The sequence below is a fragment of the Phalangium opilio genome, unplaced genomic scaffold, assembly GCF_054372755.1.
Source record: "Phalangium opilio isolate 3A_F unplaced genomic scaffold, DU_Popi_V2 ptg000060l_1, whole genome shotgun sequence".
In the NCBI taxonomy this organism is placed as follows: Eukaryota; Metazoa; Arthropoda; class Arachnida; order Opiliones; family Phalangiidae; genus Phalangium; species Phalangium opilio.
In genome coordinates this window covers 2,592,435-2,616,399 of record NW_028324177.1, presented here as the reverse complement: position 1 = coordinate 2,616,399, position 23,965 = coordinate 2,592,435, and the positions used below count along the sequence as shown (strand labels likewise).

At 42.3% G+C, this 23,965-nt stretch overlaps 3 protein-coding genes across 5 annotated transcripts; all 3 read left to right on the top strand.

Annotated features, from left to right (window-relative positions):
• Window positions 1–652: 652 nt before the first annotated feature.
• On the top strand, window positions 653–8,079 carry LOC149666535 (uncharacterized). The gene is made up of 2 exons (XM_089841515.1): window positions 653–838; window positions 6,986–8,079. Exon 2 carries the CDS (start codon window positions 6,986–6,988, stop codon window positions 8,042–8,044), a length of 1,059 nt encoding a protein of 352 aa, XP_089697641.1. The 5' UTR covers window positions 653–838; the 3' UTR covers window positions 8,045–8,079.
• A 1,640-nt stretch (window positions 8,080–9,719) lies between these two features.
• On the top strand, window positions 9,720–12,784 carry LOC149666534 (uncharacterized). Its single transcript, XM_089841514.1, has 2 exons — window positions 9,720–12,010; window positions 12,078–12,784. The coding sequence occupies exons 1-2, from the start codon at window positions 11,819–11,821 to the stop codon at window positions 12,555–12,557; spliced, it is 672 nt and encodes a 223-aa protein (XP_089697640.1). The 5' UTR covers window positions 9,720–11,818; the 3' UTR covers window positions 12,558–12,784.
• Window positions 12,785–12,867: 83 nt separating this feature from the next.
• Window positions 12,868–19,518, top strand: LOC149666533 (uncharacterized). 3 transcript variants are annotated; one of them, XM_089841513.1, is made up of 5 exons: window positions 12,870–13,289; window positions 13,440–13,622; window positions 14,288–14,379; window positions 14,507–14,613; window positions 14,702–19,518. In XM_089841513.1, the coding sequence occupies exon 5, from the start codon at window positions 14,708–14,710 to the stop codon at window positions 15,809–15,811; it is 1,104 nt and encodes a 367-aa protein (XP_089697639.1). In that variant the 5' UTR covers window positions 12,870–13,289; window positions 13,440–13,622; window positions 14,288–14,379; window positions 14,507–14,613; window positions 14,702–14,707; the 3' UTR covers window positions 15,812–19,518. The 3 variants fall into 3 exon arrangements, with proteins under 3 accessions (XP_089697638.1, XP_089697639.1, XP_089697637.1); XM_089841512.1 differs by lacking the exon at window positions 13,440–13,622 and having other exon boundaries at window positions 12,868–13,289; window positions 14,507–14,631; XM_089841511.1 differs by lacking the exon at window positions 13,440–13,622.
• Window positions 19,519–23,965: the final 4,447 nt, after the last annotated feature.

Sequence of the window (23,965 nt, the reverse complement as noted above, 5' to 3'; positions counted from 1 at the left end):
CCACAAGAGGGTGGGGATTAGAAGCCAGTGTGTACAGTCTGGTGTCCATGTGGGATGGACAAAGAGCAGCAGACGATTGTGATTAGAAGCCAGTGTGGACAGACTGGTGTCCATGTGGGATGGACAAAGACCAGAGGCTGGTGATGTTAGACAGGCAATGGAGTAATAGCCTGTAAGTGTAATACAATTTTCGAAATTTCCGGAAATTGAGAACACGTTTGCTCCGATTTGCAAACTGCGAACGCGGTCACGTGGGTATAACAACAGACAGACACACACACACACACACACACCCACACACACACACACACACACACAGACACGTCGAAATTAGAACCTCTCCGTGACATACGTCACTCGGAGAGGTAAAAATAGGAGAAATCTGATAGTAGGCTGCAGCGGCCTCACCTCTGAAGCCGTTGCAGACGATGATGGAGGGCTGAGCACCCTGGTCCACTTTTTGGACTATGTTCAGCCCGCCATCATCTAAGCTCCTCCTCCTTTCCTATCCCATCCAAAAAACCCCTGTTCCCAAACTCAAACCGAGACGAGAAGGAACGCCGGTTTGTTGTAATAAGTTAGTTCAAGTTTGGTTCTCGAACCATAAAATCGCCTTTTTTTTCTGCGGGTCAGATCCGCTTCGTCCCGAACGAGTTAGTTCGTGTTTTCCGCGGGACCAGGCACGGGTCCGTTTTTTGATTTATACGTAATTTCGCGAGCGAAAAGATTTGTATTCCGCGTGACATCGCGCCTCCAAAATTGGATCCTCACTTAAATATTTTCAACGTAAATATCGTTTCACTTTAATAAAGACTTTGTTCAAAAGATCAACCACAAGGTATGTTTTATTTTCCTCTGGTTTAATTCCCTTATGGGACGATAGTGACGATTTGAGTTAGGCCTACATAACTCCCCTTCGCTATCGGAAATTAGGGTCTTGTAGCGCGAATCCCCCTCCACGACCGGCCACATAGTTTTTCCCGGGGCGATCCGTTACAAATGGTGCCGTGCCCGTTGTTTTTGGGCCTCGGTCTCTTTTTCGGCGGGGTGCTCGGGCCCGATTCGTGAGCTTAGCTACAGGTTGAAACGTGTTTAGACAGAAAGTCGCCATATTGGATCCCTATCTTCGCGAACATTCGAGAAGGATTTCCCGATTTTTATTTTGTTTCAAATTAAGTTATAGATTATTACTGCTATCATGGATTTAAATTGAATTAATTATTTTTGGAATTAACGGCGTGTTAAATCGTATTCTTTTCGGGATAAATATTTTTGAATAAATTATTTTATGAATTAAATGAACACTCCCGAATCGTTCCCAAATTTAAATTTATACCGTGAAAGACGCGATACTGAGTCTACTTCAACTCAAGATAATAATTCGGACTCCTCAGAATCAACATTACCGTTAGCTAAGCCTAACCTACAAGTACTCACAAGTACCTACAATTACTCACAAGTACCTACAAGTACCTACAAGTACTCACAAGTACCTACAAACACCGACAAGCACCCACAAGTACATACCTACAAGCACCCACAAGTACCTACAAGCACCCTCAAGTACCTACAAACACCCATAAGTACCCGGGGCAAGCACCCGGGGCAAGTACCGACAAGCACCCACAAGTACCTAAAAGCACCCACAAGTACCTACAAGCACCCACAAGTACCTACAAGCACCCACAAGTACCTACAAGCACCCACAAGTACCTACAAGCACCCACAAGTACCTACAAGCACCCACAAGTACCTACAAGCACTTACAAGTACCTACAAGCACTTACAAGTACCTACAAGCACCCAAAAGTACCTACAAGCACCCAAAAGTACCTACAAGCACCCAAAAGTACCTACAAGCACTCACAAGTACCCACAAGCACTCACAAGTACCCACAAGTACCCACAAGCACTCACAAGTACCCACAAGCACTCACAAGTACCCACAAGCACTCACAAGTACCCACAAGCACTCACAAGTACCCACAAGCACTCACAAGTACCCACAAGCACTCACAAGTACCCACAAGCACTCACAAGTACCCACAAGTACCCACAAGTACCTACAAGCACCCACAAGCACCCACAAGCACCCACAAGTACCTACAAGCACCCACAAGCACCCACAAGTATCTACAAGTACCCACAAGTACCTACGAGCACCCACAAGTACCTACAAGCACCCACAAGTACCTACAAGCACCCACAAGTACCTACAAGCACCCACAAGTACCTACAAGCACCCACAAGTACCTACAAGCACCCATAAGTACCTACAAGCACCCACAAGTACCTACAAGCACCCACAAGTACCTACAAGCACCCACAAGTACCTACAAGCACCCACAAGTACCTACAAGCACCCACAAGTACCTACAAGCACCCACAAGTACCTACAAGCACCCACAAGTACCTATAAACACCCACAAGCACCTACAAGCACCCACAAGTACCTACAATCTTCCACAAGTACCCGGGGCAAGCATCTACAAGTACCCTGGGCAAGTACCCACAAGCACCTACAAGTACCCACAAGTACCCACAAGCACTCACAAGTACCCACAAGCACTCACAAGTACCCACAAGCACTCACAAGTACCCACAAGCACTCACAAGCACCCACAAGCACTCACAAGTACCCACAAGCACTCACAAGTACCCACAAGCACTCACAAGTACCCACAAGCACTCACAAGTACCCACAAGCACTCACAAGTACCCACAAGTACCCACAAGCACCCACAAGTACCTACAAACACCCACAAGCACCCACAAGTACCTACAAACACCCACAAGCACCCACAAGTACCTACAAGCACCCACAAGCACCCACAAGTACCTACAAGTACCCACAAGTACCTACAAGAACCCACAAGTACCTACAAGAACCCACAAGTACCTACAAGCACCCACAAGTACCTACAAGCACCCACAAGCACCTACAAGTACCCACAAGCACCTACAAGTACCCACAAGTACCTACAACAACCTGGATCACGCGACTCGCGGACGCAGGCTGCTCGCGCTATTGGTTCAACTTCCACAGAATGAAGAAAACTGAAAATGTCAACATAACTTGTTATCAGGCACAAATCTAGGCCCTCCCTTGTTCTCAATCTGGTTGAAAATTGACGAAATGGGTATCAGCGCGCTAACAGGTTAACCTGACGTTTAACTCAAGAGCCGTACTTCCGTAATTAACTAAAACTAACATACTTAGACTTAATTGTTTTTCATGCTACTTGCAAAAGGCACACCCTGAATACTTAATTGTTAAATTAAGAGTATTCCGAAAAGTAACTTCGCTCTAGTTTTTCAGTTAGAGGTGGCTAAATATCATGAAAAACCCCATGTTAATCTCCATAGGAAAATTGGTAAAAGCATGTGATTTTTGTTTTAACGTTACAAAAGAGTATCAAGTCATATCTACAAGGGCCTACCGGCCCTGTAGAATACCTCACTATTCAAAACTAGCCACTCCACTCAATAAATTGAAGAAGAAAGGCGTCAAGTTCACATGGGGTCCTGATCAAGAGGAATCTTTTCAGAAGATAAAAGAAGCCATCTGCAGTTCACCACCATTGGCCGCGTATAAACCAGATGCGCCGAGCATATTGACAACAGATGCATCAGACGCCGGCTTGGGCGCGATGTTATCTCAAGTCCAAGATGGAAGAGAAGTTCCAATCGCGTATGCGAGCCGAAATCTTCGAAATGCGGAATCCAAATACAGTACTTCAGAAAAGGAATGTCTAGCAATTTATTGGGCCATCGGACATTTCCGCCCTTACTTGGAAAGCAAACCTTTTACAGTCGTAACAGATCATAAGGCGTTACAGTGGCTATTTGGACTCAAAGAACCAAACTCGAAACTTGTCAGATGGGCAATGTATCTTCAGACGTTCGATTTCAAGGTTCAACATAAGAAGGGAGTCGAAAACGTCGTAGCCGACGCCCTCTCACGAGCTCCAATAGGACTGTTCGCCATGTCGATAGCCTCCATCATGGAAGAAGACAATCAGATCACGTCATCGGAAGAATCGACCACACCATCGGATCATTCACACGTCGCGTATATTTTACCACCTTACCCTCACGCAAATTTTCATATCTTCGATCGCGACGATATTATCACCGCTCAAGGAGAAGATCCTGTTATTCGCGCAATCATAGAACAATTGCGACAAGAAAATCCTCCGGACAACGCAGATTACGAAATGGTAAACAACCTCGTGTACCGCAAAGCGTCAGGAGTTCGTCCAGCGAGGATCTATCTACCAAAATCCCTCAGAAGAGAAGCCTTAAGACTCTTACATGATCATCCTCTATCTGTCCATAGAGGAAAATACAAAACAAGTGAAAAAGTAGGACACAGATACTGGTGGCCCGATCTTGACAAAGACGTCACACGATACGTCAGAGAATGTGTTCTTTGCCAACAGTACAAGATCAGTAACCGTAGGACCCCTGGCCTTATGATATCTACAGTTCCGACTGGACCATTCGACAAAATCGGAGTTGATATCATGGGACCCTTTCCGATCAGCAGGAGAGGATACCGATTTCTTCTTGTCTTTACGGATTACATGACCAAATTCGTGGAATTAGTCCCATTAAAAAGAATAACAGCCGACGCATGTGCCCTCGCATTGAAGAACTTTGTATGTCGATGGGGAGCTCCGAAACAAATCCTTAGCGACAGAGGAACACAGTTCGTGTCCTCACTATGGCGCAACACGTGCAAATTATACAACATTGGACCGATTCATACATCGCCATACCACCCTCAGTCGAACATCACGGAGCGGGTGAACCGAGTCCTTGGAGAAACCATCTCCATATACGTTGAAAATAATCACCGAACGTGGGATGAAACTCTGAACGCCCTTGCGTTCGCGATAAACTCAGCGCCCCATGAAACGACCAAAAGATCTCCCTTTTATTTAAACATGGGACGAGAACCGAGACTCCCATGGGACATCGACATAGGGATGCCCATCGAGGAATTTGAAGATCGTTCGGAGACCCTGAAAACTTTGAAGGATCAATGGAAATTTACTAAGACTTTCTCGAAATTGGCTCAAGCCAAGCAGAAAAAATACTATGATCTCAGACGAGAAGATCTCGAATTCGACATTGGGACCATCGTTTGGAAATTGACTCACCCTCTGTCTAACGCAAACTTGGGACGAATGGCCAAGTTATGTCCAAAGTGGACAGGTCCCTACAAGATCATCGAGAAGAGGAGTCCGCTAGTCTATGTCCTAGAAGACATGATCTCGGGACAAAAGACCGGCCCAATTAATATGTCTCAACTCAAATTGTACCAAACTCCTGAAGTACCGTTAGAGGGAATCGAAGGGACGCCTTCTCCAGGAGAAGAGTCGGGACAACCAGCCGAAATTTACAAAACCACTGAAGACCCTATCCAGAGAAATGAAAACCCACAACCCGAAGCAGTTACCTCCCCACGGAGACCCAGAGCGCCAGCTCCAGAAAGAGTACCACCTCCAATTGTAACGCAAGAAGACCAAAACGCGGAACTCATTCAGGAAAATGAAAATACTGTCCCGAAGGAACCTTTTCCTCCAGTAAAAGAAACCAACACGCCGCCTCCGGAAGGAACACTTCCCCAAGAAGTACCCTAGGAAAGATCCCAACCATCCTCAGAGTCCTTCGAGGAAGTTGTTGAAATGATCGGACCTTTCCGATTTGTGGATAAGATACCGAAAACGAGATCGAAAGAAGTCCAACCAACGGCAGAAATCCGACCCACGGACGAAGTCCGCCCAACGGAAGAAGTCCGACCCACAGAGGAAGGTCGAGAGAATATAGTCAGTCCAGAAGTGACACAACCGACAGACGCCTCAGTGACTCCAGAACCACAAATACAATTGGACCCTACAAAACCGGAACGAGAAAAAAGGGAACACCCGACTACGTCAACAACCGAAGACATTAAACCTAAGAAAAAGACCCTCCGAAAATTGAGTACTTCGACGGATGTCGACCGAATAACGGAACCGGAACAGGAAAAGAGAGGTTTTACAACCCCTTTGTTCATCGCTCCGGAACCAACTCCAAGACCTACACGGTAAATGATGAGTAGCAGTATCTCAAGTGACGAGCCAGAGATCCACGATCCCCGCAAAAGAAGTCACCCCCCTACCTCATCTTCAGTCATTGGAAGGAGAAAGAAACCACTGCGAAAAGTATCGAGCAGTAAAAGCACGTCGTCAAAAGAACCGTCCCTCTCGCGTCCCCAAGCTGAAAGACGAAGAGAATTGCGTCTGCCAGACCACCTCAGTTCGTCATCAGAAGATATAGACCGAAAGGAAGACAGACAACAACGAAGAAAGCGCATGAGAGCTACGACGACGACTAGTTCATCGACAAAGCCAGTGAAAAAGACGCCGAAGTTCCATACCATATCCACTAGTCCGGAAGGGGAAGCCCGTCTTCCGTTAAATGAACCAAGTTCGAATAAGTCAGAAGCCCCGAAACCTAACCCTTTAGTTCCTATGGATGAACTGTCCGAAGCCACGAGTACTGGAGAAGATATGCACTCTCCCGACTCTCCAGCGATTGCAGAACAGTTTCCGACAAATTATGAGAAGCCATTCAAGAAAGGATGGGTTCGCGAGCTGTGTTATAGACACACCGTACAACCCGGCAAAGTAGATCTAGATATATACTATTATCCACCGGGAGGAAAGAAGCGCAGGAAACGTTCGACAAATGAAGTTGCTCAGCACCTACGCATAAACAACATTACGAACTTAGACCCGATAGACTTCTGTTTTAAACGAAAACCAATTGCAAGACCACCTTGGGAAAGGGTTCGACTAGCTCACCCGAGGCGGTTGGCACCCACAGCTGTTTAATCAGAACAACGTGTTCCTACCATTGCGATTCGTCACACTCGATCCCAATGGGAACCCTTCTTATATCCCTATGGGACTCTTTTTAATTCTTTTCTTTTTAGATGGCTACCCCTCCTCCTCTATACTGGAGAGTAGCTCCTCGTAAACAACGAGGCCGGATGTCCACAGTCGCACCTGAGGATTTCCTATTACGTCCAATCCCCAGAGAGCATCCAATTGTTTCATTCCCTGTCACCCACTCGTTCGGCCCACTTTCCCGTGAGGAAGAACCGACGCCCGCCGAACAAGTCCGTCCTCCTCGGATCGCGCCTCCGGTTCCGGAACCAGACATTCTGCTTCTACACGACGAAAACGAGGATCTGGGACATGACCTTCAGCAAGACCCCGTTCGCCCTGACCCAACGGGCTCGGACAGATACCCCACACGCCCTCGTCAAATTTACCTGCCGGACGCGCTCCCAGGCCAAGACGGGCCAGGACAAGATCAAGCGGCCGCTGCCGAAGAGATCCCAAGGCGCACATTAGACGAAATAATGTTTGAGATCGCCCTCCTCTATCCGGCCCCACTGCCTGTGGTTCCACGAGTGGATCTTTCGATCCCACAGGAGGCCGAACCACCTCAACCCGATCTCGCCAATACAGTCCCCAAGGTTGTTGCCCAGGATCCCGAAAATTTTCCCCCTCTCGCTGACGTCCCACAACAGGACCCGCCTATAGTGGACGCCCCACGACCCCTCACGCCTGACCTAGTGCAAGAACCTGAGCCCGAGCAGGAACCGATATCAGACCTCGTCGACGCAGATGTCCCACGACCGCCAAAGCCATTTCCGCTCAGATCTCAGGCCTACCGGGATTACGAGGACTATGGCCCCCTTCCCAGGACAGGCTATACCAATTTGATGAATATGATAAACTGTTCCTCGAGGAGCTACCATATCTCCAGGAACCTCCGAAAGATCGGGACCTGTTCCCCGTTGCGTGGGAGGGGATCCCCAACGGCATTGCCATCCGCCTTTATCCAGTTCATCCGGACGGGTATCCAATTTTGCGCCGTCCAAGCGCGACTTACGTATGCCAAGCATGCGCAGCAGTCGGACGTCATTTATCTTCGCTCTGCCCCCGGAAGTTCATATTACGGGACCGACATCATGGAAACATGAAAACACGAATACACCCTGATTGAACATTCGCCTTATATCCGTTACGTTCCATTTTTTTCCCGCTATCCTTTTCTCTTTTCTCTTCCTATTTCCCTGCTTTCTTCTCCATCCTCTCCTTCTTTTCCGAGGGGGTGCATGCAGCGGCCTCACCCCTGAAGCCGTTGCAGACGATGATGGAGGGCTGAGCACCCTGGTCCACTTTTTGGACTATGTTCAGCCCGCCATCATCTAAGCTCCTCCTCCTTTCCTATCCCATCCAAAAAACCCCTGTTCCCAAACTCAAACCGAGACGAGAAGGAACGCCGGTTTGTTGTAATAAGTTAGTTCAAGTTTGGTTCTCGAACCATAAGTTCGCCTTTTGTTTTCTGCGGGTCAGATCCGCTTCGTCCCGAACGAGTTGGTTCGTGTTTTCCGCGGGACCAGGCACGGGTCCGTTTTTTGATTTATACGTAATTTCGCGAGCGAAAAGATTTGTATTCCGCGTGACATCGCGCCTCCAAAATTGGATCCTCACTTAAATATTTTCAACGTAAATATCGTTTCACTTTAATAAACACTTTGTTCAAAAGATCAACCACAAGGTATGTTTTATTTTCCTCTGGTTTAATTCCCTTATGGGACGATAGTGACGATTTGAGTTAGGCCTACATAACTCCCCTTCGCTATCGGACATTAGGGTCTTGTAGCGCGAATCCCCCTCCACGACCGGCCACATAGTTTTTCCCGGGGCGATCCGTTACAAGGCATTAAAAATCCAATCAGAAATAAAAAAGCGTGTTGAGATAAAGAACTGTTTATTAAGAATACAAAAAAGGATGCGCGAGAGAGTGTGATACAGAAAAAAACGCGAGACTCGCAAGTCTCCTAAAATGGCTATGGCCTATTTCAAACACCTGCTAACAAAATCATCCTATACGTCGTCTGCTAAAATATTCTAAAAGACTTCGAGCTTTGGCTTCGGTTTTTGGGGGTAAAATAGTGTCGGAGGGGATAATAGAACCTTTACAATTTAACTATATCTAGGGCGATAACTGACTCACGGGAAGGGCCGGAAATAAGAAAAATTTCTCATAGGACAAGTGTCCAGTGACCCCCTGTTTGAATGGAAAATTATAGGATTTTGTCCACTGAAGTGTGCAAAAATAGTGTCGCTTCTCCACGGCCAAGCTCTCAAAACATCGGAAAATGTATTGGTCAAACTGTACAGTGACCCCCTTAAACTTGTAAAAAAATTATAGGACATTTTAAAATTTTATTGGACAATGTCCAGTGTCCTGCGCTTATTTCCGGCCCTGCTCACGGGCCGTGATGGCCACTGATGGGGAAACAATTCGTGTGTAATGGGATACGTTATCTTCCCTGGAGGTTTCATATTAATTTATTGTAAAAGAATCAAAGAAGTGAGAATTGAATAGAAACTTTCATTTTTTGAAACCTGCATCGAAAACCGTTAAAATATGTCAGTAGCAATTAAAACCATAATCCAAAAGGCATGATAGACGAGAAGTGTAATGCTTTTCTAGGTAATGTGTCTTATCCCTTCTATAATACTCCTGCTTTGGCAAGCACGCTGACAAAATCGCCATTCCCCGGTTCTCGCCTCTCTCTCTCTCAGAGTCTCTCTCTAGTCTCTACGTTACTCAGCAATAATTTCTTCGTTTCCACTTCTTGGAAGACCGCGGGGCAGGGTGGTACTCCAAAGTCACCGTCCCGCTTAACATGGGTTGAAATTAGGTTATATTGTAATGAAAGTGACATTAAGTTGATTAAATTCAATTGAAGTAAAAGTATGAAGTTCCGAGAGAAGTGCGGACTTTTTTGAGGAGCCTTAATGCGCTCTCGGAACGTAAATACAGCTTTCTTAGTTAGAACAGAGAAACCTTTGTTGCCCGAAGTTGTCGATGGAAGATTAAATATCCTAAAATTATGTGTAAAAACATTGACTACTGTAGAACGAATAGGAGGCTGTGAAACAACGAAAGCTTTTTCGTAAGGATTTATGGCATTAATTCTTAATATTTTTTAAATATTTCAATATCGTAGTATGGTAAGTTAAGGTTTGGCTTTGTAAGCCACGTCAGACTTCTCCCTTCCAATTTGATTGAAAAATATAAATTGCGATTTGAAATCTTTGTTTCTTGGCGATGTTTTTTGTGAGAAGACATGTTTGAGATATAAGGATTTGAATAGTTTTTGATATTGCAAATAAATAGGAATTTAATCTAGTTTAGGTATATATATCTTGAATTGGAAATAATAGAAATATCTTGGACTCGAAATTGGTTTTGAAAAAAGTAAACATCTGGGGTTTGAAACGTACCGTTGGGGTCTTCAAATATCTGGAATTTGAAACGTGCCGTTGGGAGCAGCAAATATCTGGGATTTTGTGGCTACAAATATTTGGGATTTGAAACGTGCCCTTGGGGACTGCAAATATCTGGGATTTGAAACGTGCCGTTGGGGGCAGCAAATATCTGGGATTTGAAACGTGCCGTTGGGGGCTGCAAATATCTGGGATTTGAAACGTGCCGTTGGGGGCAGCAAATATTTGGGATTTGAAACGTGCCGTTGGGGGCACCAAATATCTGGGATTTGAAACGTGCCCTTGGGGACTGCAAATATCTGGGATTTGAAACGTGCCGTTGGGGGCTGCAAATATCTGGGATTTGAAACGTGCCCTTGGGGACTGCAAATATCTGGGATTTGAAACGTGCCGCTGGGGGCTGCAAATATCTGGGATTTGAAACGTGCCCTTGGGGACTGCAAATATCTGGGATTTGAAACGTGCCGCTGGGGGCTGCAAATATCTGGGATTTGAAACGTGCCGCTGGGGGCTGCAAATATCTGGGATTTGAAACGTGCCGCTGGGGGCTGCAAATATCTGGGATTTGAAACGTGCCGTTGGGGGCTGCAAATATCTGGGATTTGAAACGTGCCGTTGGGGGCTGCAAATATCTGGGATTTGAAACGTGCCGCTGGGGGCTGCAAATATCTGGGATTTGAAACGTGCCGCTGGGGGCTGCAAATGTCTGGGATTTGAAACGTGCCGTTGGGGGCTGCTAATATCTGGGATTTGAAACGTGACGTTGGTGGCTGCAAATATCTGGAGCTGTAATAAATGAATAGTCATAATCTTCTCTTTTTGGCCTTTTGTGACTACTCGGAATTTTTGGTTTTAACAGCGTCGTAGAATTTATCGCTTGTTTTCCCACTTTTCCAGTAATCGTTTCACCGCAAATGTATGGAAACAACTAGAGGTCTGCGGTTAACCGTTCCAATCGAATAATTCGATCGAATACCGAACCGAATAATTCGAGCCGGTATTCGATAAGCCCATTTTCACTATTCGATACGAATATCGAATATAGACCTGACTATTCGGTTAAAGTTCGACTACTATAAATTTAGGTCCAGGGACCCTATTCTCTAAAGATCTTGGATGAAAATCCAAATCTAAACGTTTGGATCGGTTCCATTTGGATAGGGCGCTTAAAACCGTATTCTCTAACCCAAATCCAAAACCGTATTCTCTAACCCAAATCCAAATCGGCATTTTTATCTCTCGCCAAACCGTTATCCAAACCAAATGTACGTCACTTCCTCTTTCATTATTTTTCCATTACGTAATTTTCCTTCTTCTTTATTGGTCAATTCTTTTTGTGCGCGCTTTATATACAAGTAAAGTTTTTTTTTGCGTCGAATTTTTGGAAGTTAAGTTGTACTTGTTTTTTGAAGCTTTTAATTAGTAATTTTTGCTTGAAAATTATTTCCGTAATGGGTGTTAAAGTGCACACGAAGCAGCAACTGATTTACATTGAAATTTTGGAAGCTAATATGGATTTAGTCTATATGAAATTTAGTGCTAGTTTCACTAAGGCCAAGTTCAATGCCCTTTGGGTTGAACTTGCAACAAGGCTTAACAGTTGTGGTGTAAGCCCTTCGAAAACAGTAGTTAAGTGGAAGAAGGTATGTCTCACAAAAAAGTACAATTTTATTTATAATTTATATTACATTAAGCAATCTTTTTCGGTAGTGTTTTTCTGCATGGCGTTGCAATGTCAGAGCCAAAGCCCCCAAGGCTTTAAAGAATAAGACTGGTGGTGGCCCGCAAGCCGAGCCACTAACAGATTTGGAGGAGCGGCTTCTCTCAAATATTGGAAGGGTAACAGTGACGGGGCTAAATTCTGTTCCTGAGGCGGGTTTTGGCCCCCCAGTAGATGAATCAAGTTCGAGCAATCTACCACCGCAATCGGAGCGTCCATCATGCTCCTACGTCACTTTGGACGAGAATTTTGAAGTTGCGATGGAGTCTACCATGGAAGTAGGGGAGCCATTCGTTTCTAGGTGCGAAAGCATCCCAAAATCAACACCCCACGTTACGAAAAAACGAGAAGTAAATGTAGACTCCACCGAGGAAGATTTCCCCAATGAAACTGTTTCCGAGTCAGTCGTTGAATCTGCCAGAAGTAATATTTCAATAATAATATTTCATCTGTTAAAACATAATATGTGATAACTTTCCTAATATCCATAATGCCTAACAAGCCACCACAACAGAGTTGGGTGGTATCAAAATTGCGGTAGATAGAGCTACCACTGCTTTTCAGGACCTTGCTCAGGGGCAGAGAGAGATGGCACAGGGGATCAAAGAGCTGGCGAAAGCTCAAATGAGGATTGCCGCTGCCTTTGAGACCCTTGCTGCGAGTTTCGCAAAGAAATAATTGTGTTGGGAGAAAAAAACGGCCCTGTTCAGGGCCAATAGATACAGGGTGACCACTCTTCCTATATTTCCTAATTTTTCGTATATTTTTAAGTCCTTCCTGTTTTCTCCTATAATTTTATGATAATTCCTATATTCTCCTATAATTGGAAAATTCTAATGCATACGACGAGACTATCGGCGTTTTACCGTGTTTGAAATATCGCGGAGTGCCTGATCCTTCCGTAACTGCTATAGCGACGCCTGGGGAACTGGAGAATAACTTCATAAATAATTTTTTTTGAGCCACTTTCCACAGACGCTATGCGACGCTTCAAAACTGCCTCTGTATTCTGAGGGAAATAATGGCTGCGTTCAGTAACACTCATCAGGAAAAGCATCGATGTTTGGGATGATGAAATCGATGGTGGTCACACACTGTTTACCAACGCTTAGTGTTCCATTATTTTGACAAGATTGAAAGATTTGGGGAATTATCATGGATGCTATCACATCAGAGTGAAAGAACCACCTCATCTATACGAGGTTGTTAAAGTTAATTTTAATCTCGTCAATTAGTTCCATTTTTGATTCACTGTAATGTGACTGAAGAGGCTTATGTCTGTTTTCTCGTAGTCGTCAAAATTACTGTGCTATCCTTTCATTTTAAATAATTGTTTCGTGTTTCTTGCTTAGGTTTCAAATAAAGACTCGAGTTGATGAAATACGTGACAAACCTTTTATCGCCCGTTGAAAACAAACCATTTTACCAAAGAGAATATAGGGGAGGAGTGGAAAATGGGGCAAAACTTGTCATTCTTTTCTACCGCGCATCTTCAATGCGCAGTACCGAGGCATTTCCGTTTGCAACATTAAATGGTATGTAGGTGGCGCGACTGAGCCGGAAACTCCCTCGTACCGCTAGTATAATTTAGGCGTAACATAACCATTTACGCTTGTGGAGCGGGGGAGGTTCCACTCCTCCCTTATATTCTCTTTGATTTTGCAAGTAGAGGCTCCGAAACCGAAACAACGCCTTTTTTAATAATTTCCTTATTTCTCACCCTGGTTTGTGGCACTAAAATACTCAGGGCCGGAAATAAGCACAGGACAGTGGGCATTGTCCAATAAAATTTTAAAATGTCCCATAACTTTTTTTAAAACTAAGGGGGTCACTGGACAGTTTGACCAATAAGTTTACCGAAGTTTTGATACCTTGACTATGGAGAAGCCACACTATTTTGGCACACTCCAGCCACAATGTCCTATAAATTTTCCAGTAAAATAGGGGGTCACTGGACACATGTCCTATAAGAAATTTTTCTTATTTCTGGCCCTGAAAATACTACATAAAAGTATTTGCTTGTTTCCACCCCTGTTTTTAAAGTTTGAAGGGTTTGGTTTCGTCTGCTCCGCGTTCTGTTGTAAAAACGTGTTTTTAGAGGAAAAGTACTTTGGAACTACTTATAAGCGTATTAAAACAGTATCTTAGAACTTATAATTTTAAGGTGATTTCGATTGTTTGAATATTAATTTTTAAATAGGTACCTCATTCGCGAAGACTCATGGAAATTCCTCTTTGGCTGTCAGGGCTGATTACCTAATTAATTGGACCCCTCCTTTTCGCAATCTTATGGTAAGCTGGATAGATAACTCAAATTAGAATGTTGTGTGATTTCCTCATTTTTGCATGATTAGCCAACATACCTCATTCAACTTACGTGAATATTAAGTGTTTTCGTGATATGTTTATGTTATTTCAGCTTTAATGACAATCTCGCTCAATATCTACTATTCAACAATGATGTAAAATTTGCGACCCGATTCAGATTTCGATCTAAAAGACGTTTGGATGTTCGTGTGAAAACCGGTATGCCCATAAAATCAAGTATCTTTCCTTTCAAGTATTTACATTGAGCTCTTAAGCGTTGCTATTGAATCACTTTTCGGTTCATTAGGGAAAGATGAAGTTCAAGTGCGATCAGTGTGGTTTCCAGACAGGGAGAAGATCAGTCTTTAAGAATCATCAATTAAGTCACAGTGACGAGCGTCCATTTAAATGCAATATTTGCGAATATCGTGCCCGAAGGCGGGGTGATTTGAAGTACCATGTTGCGACTGACAGTGATGAGCGTCCATTCAAATGCGATATTTGCGATTACCGTTCCCGAATACCCGGGAATTTAAAGACACACCTTGCGACTCACAGTAATGAGCGTCCATTCAAATGCGATATTTGCGATTACCGTGCCCTAAGGCGGGGTGATAAGAAACACGTCTTGATTCACAGTGAAGATCGTCCTTTCAAATGCGATATTTGCGATTACCGTGCCCAAAGACTCGATGTTTTAAAGAGCCATGTCGCGACTCACAGTGAGGAGCGTCCATTCAAATGCGATATTTGCGATTACCGTACCCGGAAACGCGGGAATTTAAAGATACACAATGTGACTCACGGTGACGAGCGTCCCTTTAAGTGTAATTTTTGTGATTTCGCAGCCAAATTAAAGAAAGTACTAAGATATCACATTGCTAGACTTCATCCATCAATATCAGGAATTGAACGAAAAATTCCAAAAAGTATTTCGTCAAAACGGAAAAACGAATACAATCAGTCGACAAGCAAGCGGAAACGTGCTTCTGCGAAAGATAATGCTAGAAAACCCGATCAGGCAGACAGGAAATCGAAATTATCAGATTCTAACGAAGTTCAATCTGAAAGTAGATCAACTGATGTTGCAGACTTTGTGTTCTCATTAAAACAAAAGCCAGACGATAAACGAAGAAGTTCGCAACCAGAACGAAGTGGGCCAAATACAAACCACGATTCTCCTAATGAAATTCCACAGCCAAAAGAATTGGAAATTCATTCTGAATCAGATCCCGATGAACCCAGAAACGCAACAGAGTCTAATTCTACTCGTTCTCTATCTGTCGGTTCCAACTTCAAACAAGGGATTTCATTATTGGGCGAATTTAATACTAGAAGTCCAACCATAACCTCTGAAAAAATTAAGAAAGAACCCGAACCTTTATCGAACGATAATTTTAGTTCAGAGTTTGACTAAAATTGTGTAAAATTGGAAAACGAAGCTGCAACGCCTTTTCCATCAAATGAAGTGATATACGACCCAGACGCATCGAGGCTGGATTCCAATGTAAAATGGGAAGAACCAATTGATCACCTGAAGAATGAGTTTGGTTTTCATGACAATGACGCTGTTGACCAAGACACTCAATTTACCAACACACGTTGTTCTATTATTTTGACAACATTGGAAGATTTGGGGAATTATCATGGATGCTATCACATCAGAGTGAAAGAACCACCTCATCTCTACGAGGTTGTTAAAGTTAATTTGAATAATGTCATTTAGTTTAATTTTGACGAAAGAGTCTATGCCTGTTTTCCAATTGCTGAATTGCTTTACAAACTTTTGAAATGCCTTTAGGATCAATATTATAAGGATATTCTACGAAATAACTCCGCTTAAGTACGGATTTTTAAATACATTCTGTTTCTTCTTAATTTGGAAACAAACCTTCTAAACTTTATTGAATGTGTGGAAGTGAAAACCGAATGTATAGGCATCCGGAAATTGATTTGAAAATTCGTCTTTTTCTAATATTTAAACCAATTTATTCCTCTTTATTTTGTTAAAAGCAGCTTGTGAAAGAAAATTCGGGGTAAAACGTTCGAAATGCGTTTCAAAGGGTTAAAAGAAGAGTTTTAACACATTCCATAATATTTTGACATTGGCTCTTATATGATAGTTTTCTTTGACTTACAAGTACCGTATAATAGGAGGTTTATTATGTTTCATTAGTGGTACATAGAAACGGGAAATGAAAGAGAAGATTTAGCGGCTTTTTAGATTTTTATTATTAACTATGACCAAAAGTAAATATATTATAATCCATTTACTTTTGCCTTGACAAATTCTGTTTACTTTTTCCTACCTTCCATCATAGTTATTTATCTCGAGTCCAATAGCGTTACTTGTTGGTATTAACTTTCATATTTAGTTCTGGTATTTTTCTAGCAATTGAAGCTAACGTAATACCCTAACCTTTGGTTACGAATATACCAAATCATTAAATCGAATTAGGAATAACATGTACTCTTAACGTATTAACTAACTGAAAGAAATAAATGGTTACCTTGCACAGATTCCCTATAGCCTTAATTTTTTACTTATTTTACCGGAAGCGTATAGAAGGATTCCACTCTGTATCCTCTTATTACTTTAGTTATGTAACATGATTCTTCCCAGGATAACCCCCTTTTTGTTTGCTCTCCTGCTCATCAAACTAAGTTCAGATGGACATCGCACCGTGCAGAGTGAATTCTATAATTGTTTGGTGCTAAATCCTCGGCAATCAACCTTTATCGAACGATAATTTTAGTTCAGAGTTTGACTTAAATTGTGTCAAATTGGAAAACGAAGCTGCAACCCCTTTTCCATCAAACGAAGCGATATATGACCCAGATTCTGAAGCATCGAGGTTGGAATCAGGTGAAAAAATGGGAAGAACCAATTGATCACCTGAAGAATGAGTTTGGTTTTGGCAACAATGACGCTGTTGACCAAGACACAGGTGGTGTAGGACATCAATGTCATCATCGATTGACATGATTTTGACGCCGGTTACTGAACGCGGCCATTGTCTACTCAAATGCTTTTGAAAAGTGGTCATGAGGAAAATGTTAGCGCTCAATCGAAACTAGACTCTATTAATAGGCAGCTACTCAAAATTGAAAAAAAAAACACCATATGCCCCTAAATTTAACCAGCCCTAAAGGTGTTGAACCAGCTCCTAAAAAAACCAAAAAGAAATAGTTGTGATAGTAACAGTATGTGCTAATTTATCGCTCATATATGTGTGGTGATATGTTCTGTTTGCAATAAAATTACGGTTCCTACTTTTTAATATATGAATATCATTTTTCTTAAAGAAATGCAGACCATTTATCTTATATTTTTCAGTAATTTCTTCCTATATTTTACGTCAATTCCCTCCTATTTCCAGGATAAATTTCCTATATTTCTTTTCAAGGATTTTACAATTTTCAGTGGTCACCCTGTTAGACAGTAACATACCGCCAAAATAAAGAGATTCGTTTTTTTAAAAATTGAATCGTCACGCATAATGACTTAAAACGTCGGATACCCTGTGACGAGGAGATTATTTTAAAAATGCAAACTCTTTTTTTTGGAGGTATTTACTGTCTAGTGACAATTTAAGTTCCGTGTTATCTTATAAACAGACTAACATCGTGAGCATGTGCGGAGTATGCTGCCTTCCCGTGGCAAATGTTGAAAACTTGCTTTTGCAAGGCCAAAACATACAGGCTCCTCTACGATAAATTAATTACACACACATATATAAATGATATTTGAAATTAATTCATTTCAAAGTTAATCATAAGGATTTAAATCATTTTATTGGCATTATTTAGTTCCAAATTAACAAACGCCGATATCCTAAATTAACCGCTGGCTGATATTGTAAGTTTGCCCATGAAAATGATATCAATATCAACCTATTATTTGCTGAAAAAGATATTTCCATTTTTTTAGTTGCAATTGCTCTTGTAAGGCTTCAAAAGAGGTTGAATTTTTTATTGTTAGTGAGGAAATTTAAATAGATTTTTCGTTACTTTTGACTAGTAATGGTAAACTCAATCAAGTATCGTTGCAGCCTCTTTCCGATAACTGATTTTAAGTCGTAAAGGGGTCGGTTGAGGTAAGCTAAACGAAAATCATCTTTCAGGAAAATACTTTTAAGGTTTGTGATGCAACTGGACCAATCACAGCGCCTTTGATATTGCTTCGTGGATGATTATAGCAAACACAGCGGTCATGGATTAACTAACGCTAGGGATAGTTCGTTCGCCCAAAAGATAAAGCATGCATATTCCAAACGCCCTCTAGCAGCAGCTACTATCCCTAACAGGAAGATATAAGAAAATTGGACCAAATATCCCGTGTTCTATGACGTCAAAATTCAAATACGGTCTAAATTGGGCGCCGCCATCTTTTCTATTTACTTTGCCTAGAGATGGCGCTGTATCTGCATCCGTTTTGGTACAATAAATTGGGGGAATGAAGAGGGGAATCAAGGAATGATTCGGAACATGTAGTTGGCAATAGCATTCTATGGGAACAATCCCTAGCGTTAGTTAATCCATGCAGCGGGGATCTCGATCTCTCAGGAGTTGGGACTGGGGAAACGCGGGAGCAGGGTGGCTCACAACCAATCAAGAGCGATTAACCGGATGTGAGGAACCGCTTTACATCCATGAAGTTGTTGTTCCTTAGATTTTTGGGAACGTACTTTCCCCAACAGTAAAACGTACTACCCCAATGGGATGATTTTTTGATAAAAGGACTTTTTCCCCTTGGGGACATTAAAATTTCCGTCCCCCTCCACGAAAGGCTTCTAGCGCCATCTAGCGGCGTAATTTTCGTCCCATAGATGCTAATGTTAAAAATGCCATTTGAAAATGCACTCTCAACCATCAAAATGTACTTTTCGTACTGAAGACATTAAAATGTACTGAAAAAGTACAATTGTACTACTCAGTACATGATCACCACGAACTAACTCCTCTTTGACGCGTTTTACATCAGCTGCTGACGTCAATGATTGCGAGGAGGGTGCCTTTTTCTTTAAAAAAGAGTCCGCGATTCTTTACAGTCCCTTTAATTTAGGATATCGGCTGTTTGTTAATTTGGAACTAAATAATGCCAATAAAATGATTTAAATCCTTCGGATTAATTTTGAAATGAATTAAATTCTAATATTAATTATATATGTGTCTGTGTAATTAATTTATCGTAGAAAAGCGTGTAAGTTTTGGCCTTGCTAAAGCAAGTTTTAAACACTTGCCACGGGAAGGCAGCATACTCCGCACATGCTCACGATGTTAGTCTGTTTATAAGATAACACGGAACTTCAAGTGTCACTAGACAGTAAATACCTCCAAAATGAAGAGTTTGCATTTTTACCTCTCCGAGTGACGTATGTCACGGAGAGGTATTACACCGGCCGTGTCTGTCTGTGTGTGTGTCTGTCTGTCTGTGTGTGTGTCTGTCTGTCAGACCCCACGTGACCGCGTTCGCAGTTTACAAATCGGAGCAAACAAATACCCGATTTCCGGAACGCGTTCGCGGTTCACGGAAATTTGGCCATTCATCTACCAACACCAGTCTTTACTTATTGGCTTCTAAGGACCACAATCTGCTAGTCTTTGTCCGTCCCACATGGACACTAGTCGGTACTTGCTTGCTTCTATGCACCACCATCTTCTGTTCTTCGTCAAGTTCACCTTGACACCAGCTTCTATGCACCACCATCTTCTGTTCTTCGTCAATTCCACATTGACACCAGCTTCTATGCACCACCATCTTCAGGTCTTTTGTCCATTACACATGGACGCCGGTCAGTACATTCTGGCTTCTTTTCCTCCGTCATCGTTTGGTTTCAAGATATACGCGGCGATCGGCTAGGGTTACGAGAAACGTCTAGCCTCCCAATGGCAGGGCTTCCACCATCGGTTCACGCGAATGCGTTTTTATCTATTATTTGGTTTTAAGATATACGCGGCGATCAGCTAGGGTTACGAGAAACGTCTAGCCTCCCAATGGCAGGGCTTCCACCAAAGGTTCACGCGAATGCGTTTTTATCTATTATTATAATGGAAACGAATCGTATATATAGCCCAAAATTTGAAGAAAGCGGGCAAGAGGGGTACCCTTCACTTTAAACGTCATTATTAGAAAAGTTTCAAAAGATAATAGGAATAACTTTATTTTAAACGATTTAACTATTATTAATGTTAATTATTGAAGATTAAAATAATGAAAAATAATTATATTTATTTAAATATTAAAGATAAACCTCTCAAGTACCGAAGTCGATTAAATCATTGCCTCCTATATCTATCAAAGCCCGTGCATTGCGTCATGTTTCCTACATTGCCTCCTCTATCTATCAAGGCCCGTGCATTGCGATATATTTTATTCATTGCCTGCTATATCTATCTAGGCCCGTGCATTGCGTTATATTTTAAACAACAACCAAAATGAGAAGCTCCTCTCAAAACCATAATAATTTCTTTTTCTCTGTATAGAGCTATTTCAGAGGGGGTAATGGCTACGTCACCAATGCTATTTGCCCATAGAGAAAACCCTCACAAAATGTCCGCCCTACACTCAAAGGCAGGCCCAATTTTCGTAGCAGACGAAACTCCCCCCCCTCACTGAAATAGCTCTATAAAAATGAAAATACGGATAATATTTTCGGCAATAGATAGAGGGAGCGCCCTTTACAATTTTGTCCAGTACGACCCTACCTAACCGCTGAGGATGCTGGGAGAACTACGGTGCCGTAGGTGGGGGTACACAGGCAACGCTATAGGTATGGGGGTAATGGCTACGTCACCAATGCTATTTGCCCATAGAGAAAACCCTCACAAAATGTCCGCCCTACACTCAAAGGCAGGCCCAATTTTCGTAGCAGACGAAATTTTTCTCCCACTGAAATAGCTCTATTAAAATGAAAATACGGATAATATTTTCGGCAATAGATAGAGGGAGCGCCCTTTACAATTTTGTCCAGTACGACCCTACCTAACCGCTGAGGATGCTGGGAGGACTACGGTGCCGTAGGTGGGGGTACACAGGCAACGCTATAGGTATGGGGGTTTCCACTCCATTCCTCTCTCCTTCAAGATGGAAAACCCATACGCCGATTCGCGGGACAAGTGACAGTGTTGCCAAGCTATGCATTTTCAAATCCACAAAATAGTGAAACGTTGCTTGTCCACTTAAGGTAAATACAATTAGTCTTTGTCAACTGTTACCGTTTTCCTACCCCCATATATGGAAATTATTCTATGAATAATGTTTAACTGTTTTTTCATACGCCCCCCCCCACCCCTAGTTTGAAAGAGACCTTTTTTACAAGCTGGTGTTAAAAAAATTAAACGGCGAAAAAAATATTTGACAATCTAAGAATATTTTTTAAATATAAACAAATGCTGTTTAGTTTATACGCCCTCGATTTGTGAGAGACCTTTTTTACGCACTTTTATCATTCCCTAGTTTGAAAGAGACCTTTTTTACAAGCTGGTGTTAAACAAATTCAACGGCGAAAAAGTATTTGACAATCTAAGAATATTTTTTAAATATTAACAAATGCTGTTTAGTTTATACTCCCCCTATTTGTGAAAGACCTTTTTTACGCACTTTTATCATTCTTTATTTGAATTTCAAAGGTAGTGCTTCATAATTCAATCTTCTGTAATAACTTTCTTCGGAAAATTATATTTCAAACGTTACAGAGTCTTGCAAGGGGATTGCTTTTGCGGATTTTTGTGAGTATTTAACTGAATAATAAAATGGAGGAAGATAATAATGTAAGTAAAGAGGAAATCAGAAAACGAAAGGCAAGGGAAAGAATGAGGGCAAAAAGGTCAGATCCCGAATTTAGGAAACGCGAAAATGAAAGGAGAAGAGCTTTAGCCGCGGAAAAAAAGTCTCTTTCGGGAGCAGGTTCTAGCACACAAAATGTTTGTCCTACCACGAGGCCAGTTGGCCATGATCGTACGAAAGATAATGCATTAAATAAATGTTCTATTGAAAGTACTGTAGGCGTAGGCATATCTATTAATAAGGAACGCAATAATGTACAAAATGTTAATGCTAATATTAGTGAAATCATCGAAAGCGATGAACAAGTACCTTGTACGTCCCATGGTAATGTCTATCCGTTAGAAAGATTAAGAATCTTGAGACAAAATGAAGAATGCAGTAAGAGGGAGTCGCTAGGTAAGGGGAAAAAGCGAGAGAATTAGTCAAATTGTGAAATTGAAAATCAGGGTGGAATATTTACCAAGAAAGTAAAAAGGGTTGATGAATGGTATAGATCAAGCGAACGTGTAAGAAATCAGTTAAGTAAGGCTACTGAACGCCAAGATCCAAAGTATAGGGAAAGTGAACGTGATAGAAACCAAGCGGCTAAGGCGGCTAAACGCCAAGATCCCGAATTTAGAGATAAAGAACGTGATAGAAACCAGGCGGGTATGGCGGCTAAACGCCAAGATCCCGAGTATAGAGACACTGAACGTGATAGAAATCAGGCAGGTATGGCGGCTAGACGCCAAGATCCCGAGTATAGAGACACTGAACGTGATAGAAACCAGGCGGCTAAGGCGGCTAAACGCCAAGATCCCGAGTATAGAGACACTGAACGTGATAGAAATCAGGCGGCTAAGGCGGCTAAACGCCAAGATCCCGAGTATAGAGACACTGAACGTGATAGAAATCAGGCGGCTAAGGCGGCTAAACGCCAAGATCCCGAGTATAGAGACACTGAACGTGATAGAAACCAAGCAGGTATGGCGTCTAGACGCCAAGATCCCGAGTATAGAGACACTGAACGTGATAGAAACCAAGCAGGTATGGCGGCTAGACGCCAAGATCCCGAGTATAGAGACACTGAACGTGATAGAAACCAGACGGCTAAGGCTGCCAGGCGTGAAGATATAGGTTTTAGAACGTCTGAACGTTCTAGAAATAGATCTTCAGCCGCAGATAGGCGAGCAAACCCCTCGGTTATAGAGCAGACCTATTTTGATAGCATTAAAGACGGCCCAACGTGGCCGTGTGAAGGATGTTCAAATCTTTTTTTTAAGTCATCTGGCACCATTGTAAAGTCCATAGATTTTTTGTCAGTCCCTGGTATTGAACAAAGAGAGTTGAATGATGAAATATTTTTGTGTAGTACTTGTAATAAAAGCGTTAAGAGAAAGCAAATTCCAAAATTTTCAAGGGAAAATGGATTTGTGTTTCCTGAAATACCTGCGCAATTAAGTAACATAAGTAATTTAGAAGAAAGAATGATATCACCACGAATACCGTTCATGCAAATACGAAGGTTAGGGTGTGACCAACAACGTGGTATTAAAGGAAATGTGGTTAACGTCCCTATAAATGTAGAGTCCACCGCCTCGGTTTTACCAAGGTTACCTCGAGACACGGATACTATTCAAATTAAGTTTATGAGAAGAATGCAGTATAACACACCCTATTTGTACGAAACTGTGAGACCCAAAGTCATTTTAGAGGCCCTTAACGTTCTGGTAAAAACGCCTTTGTATGTTAAACATGGAATTACCGTTAAGAGTGACATATTAGACCCCATTCCTGAAGAAC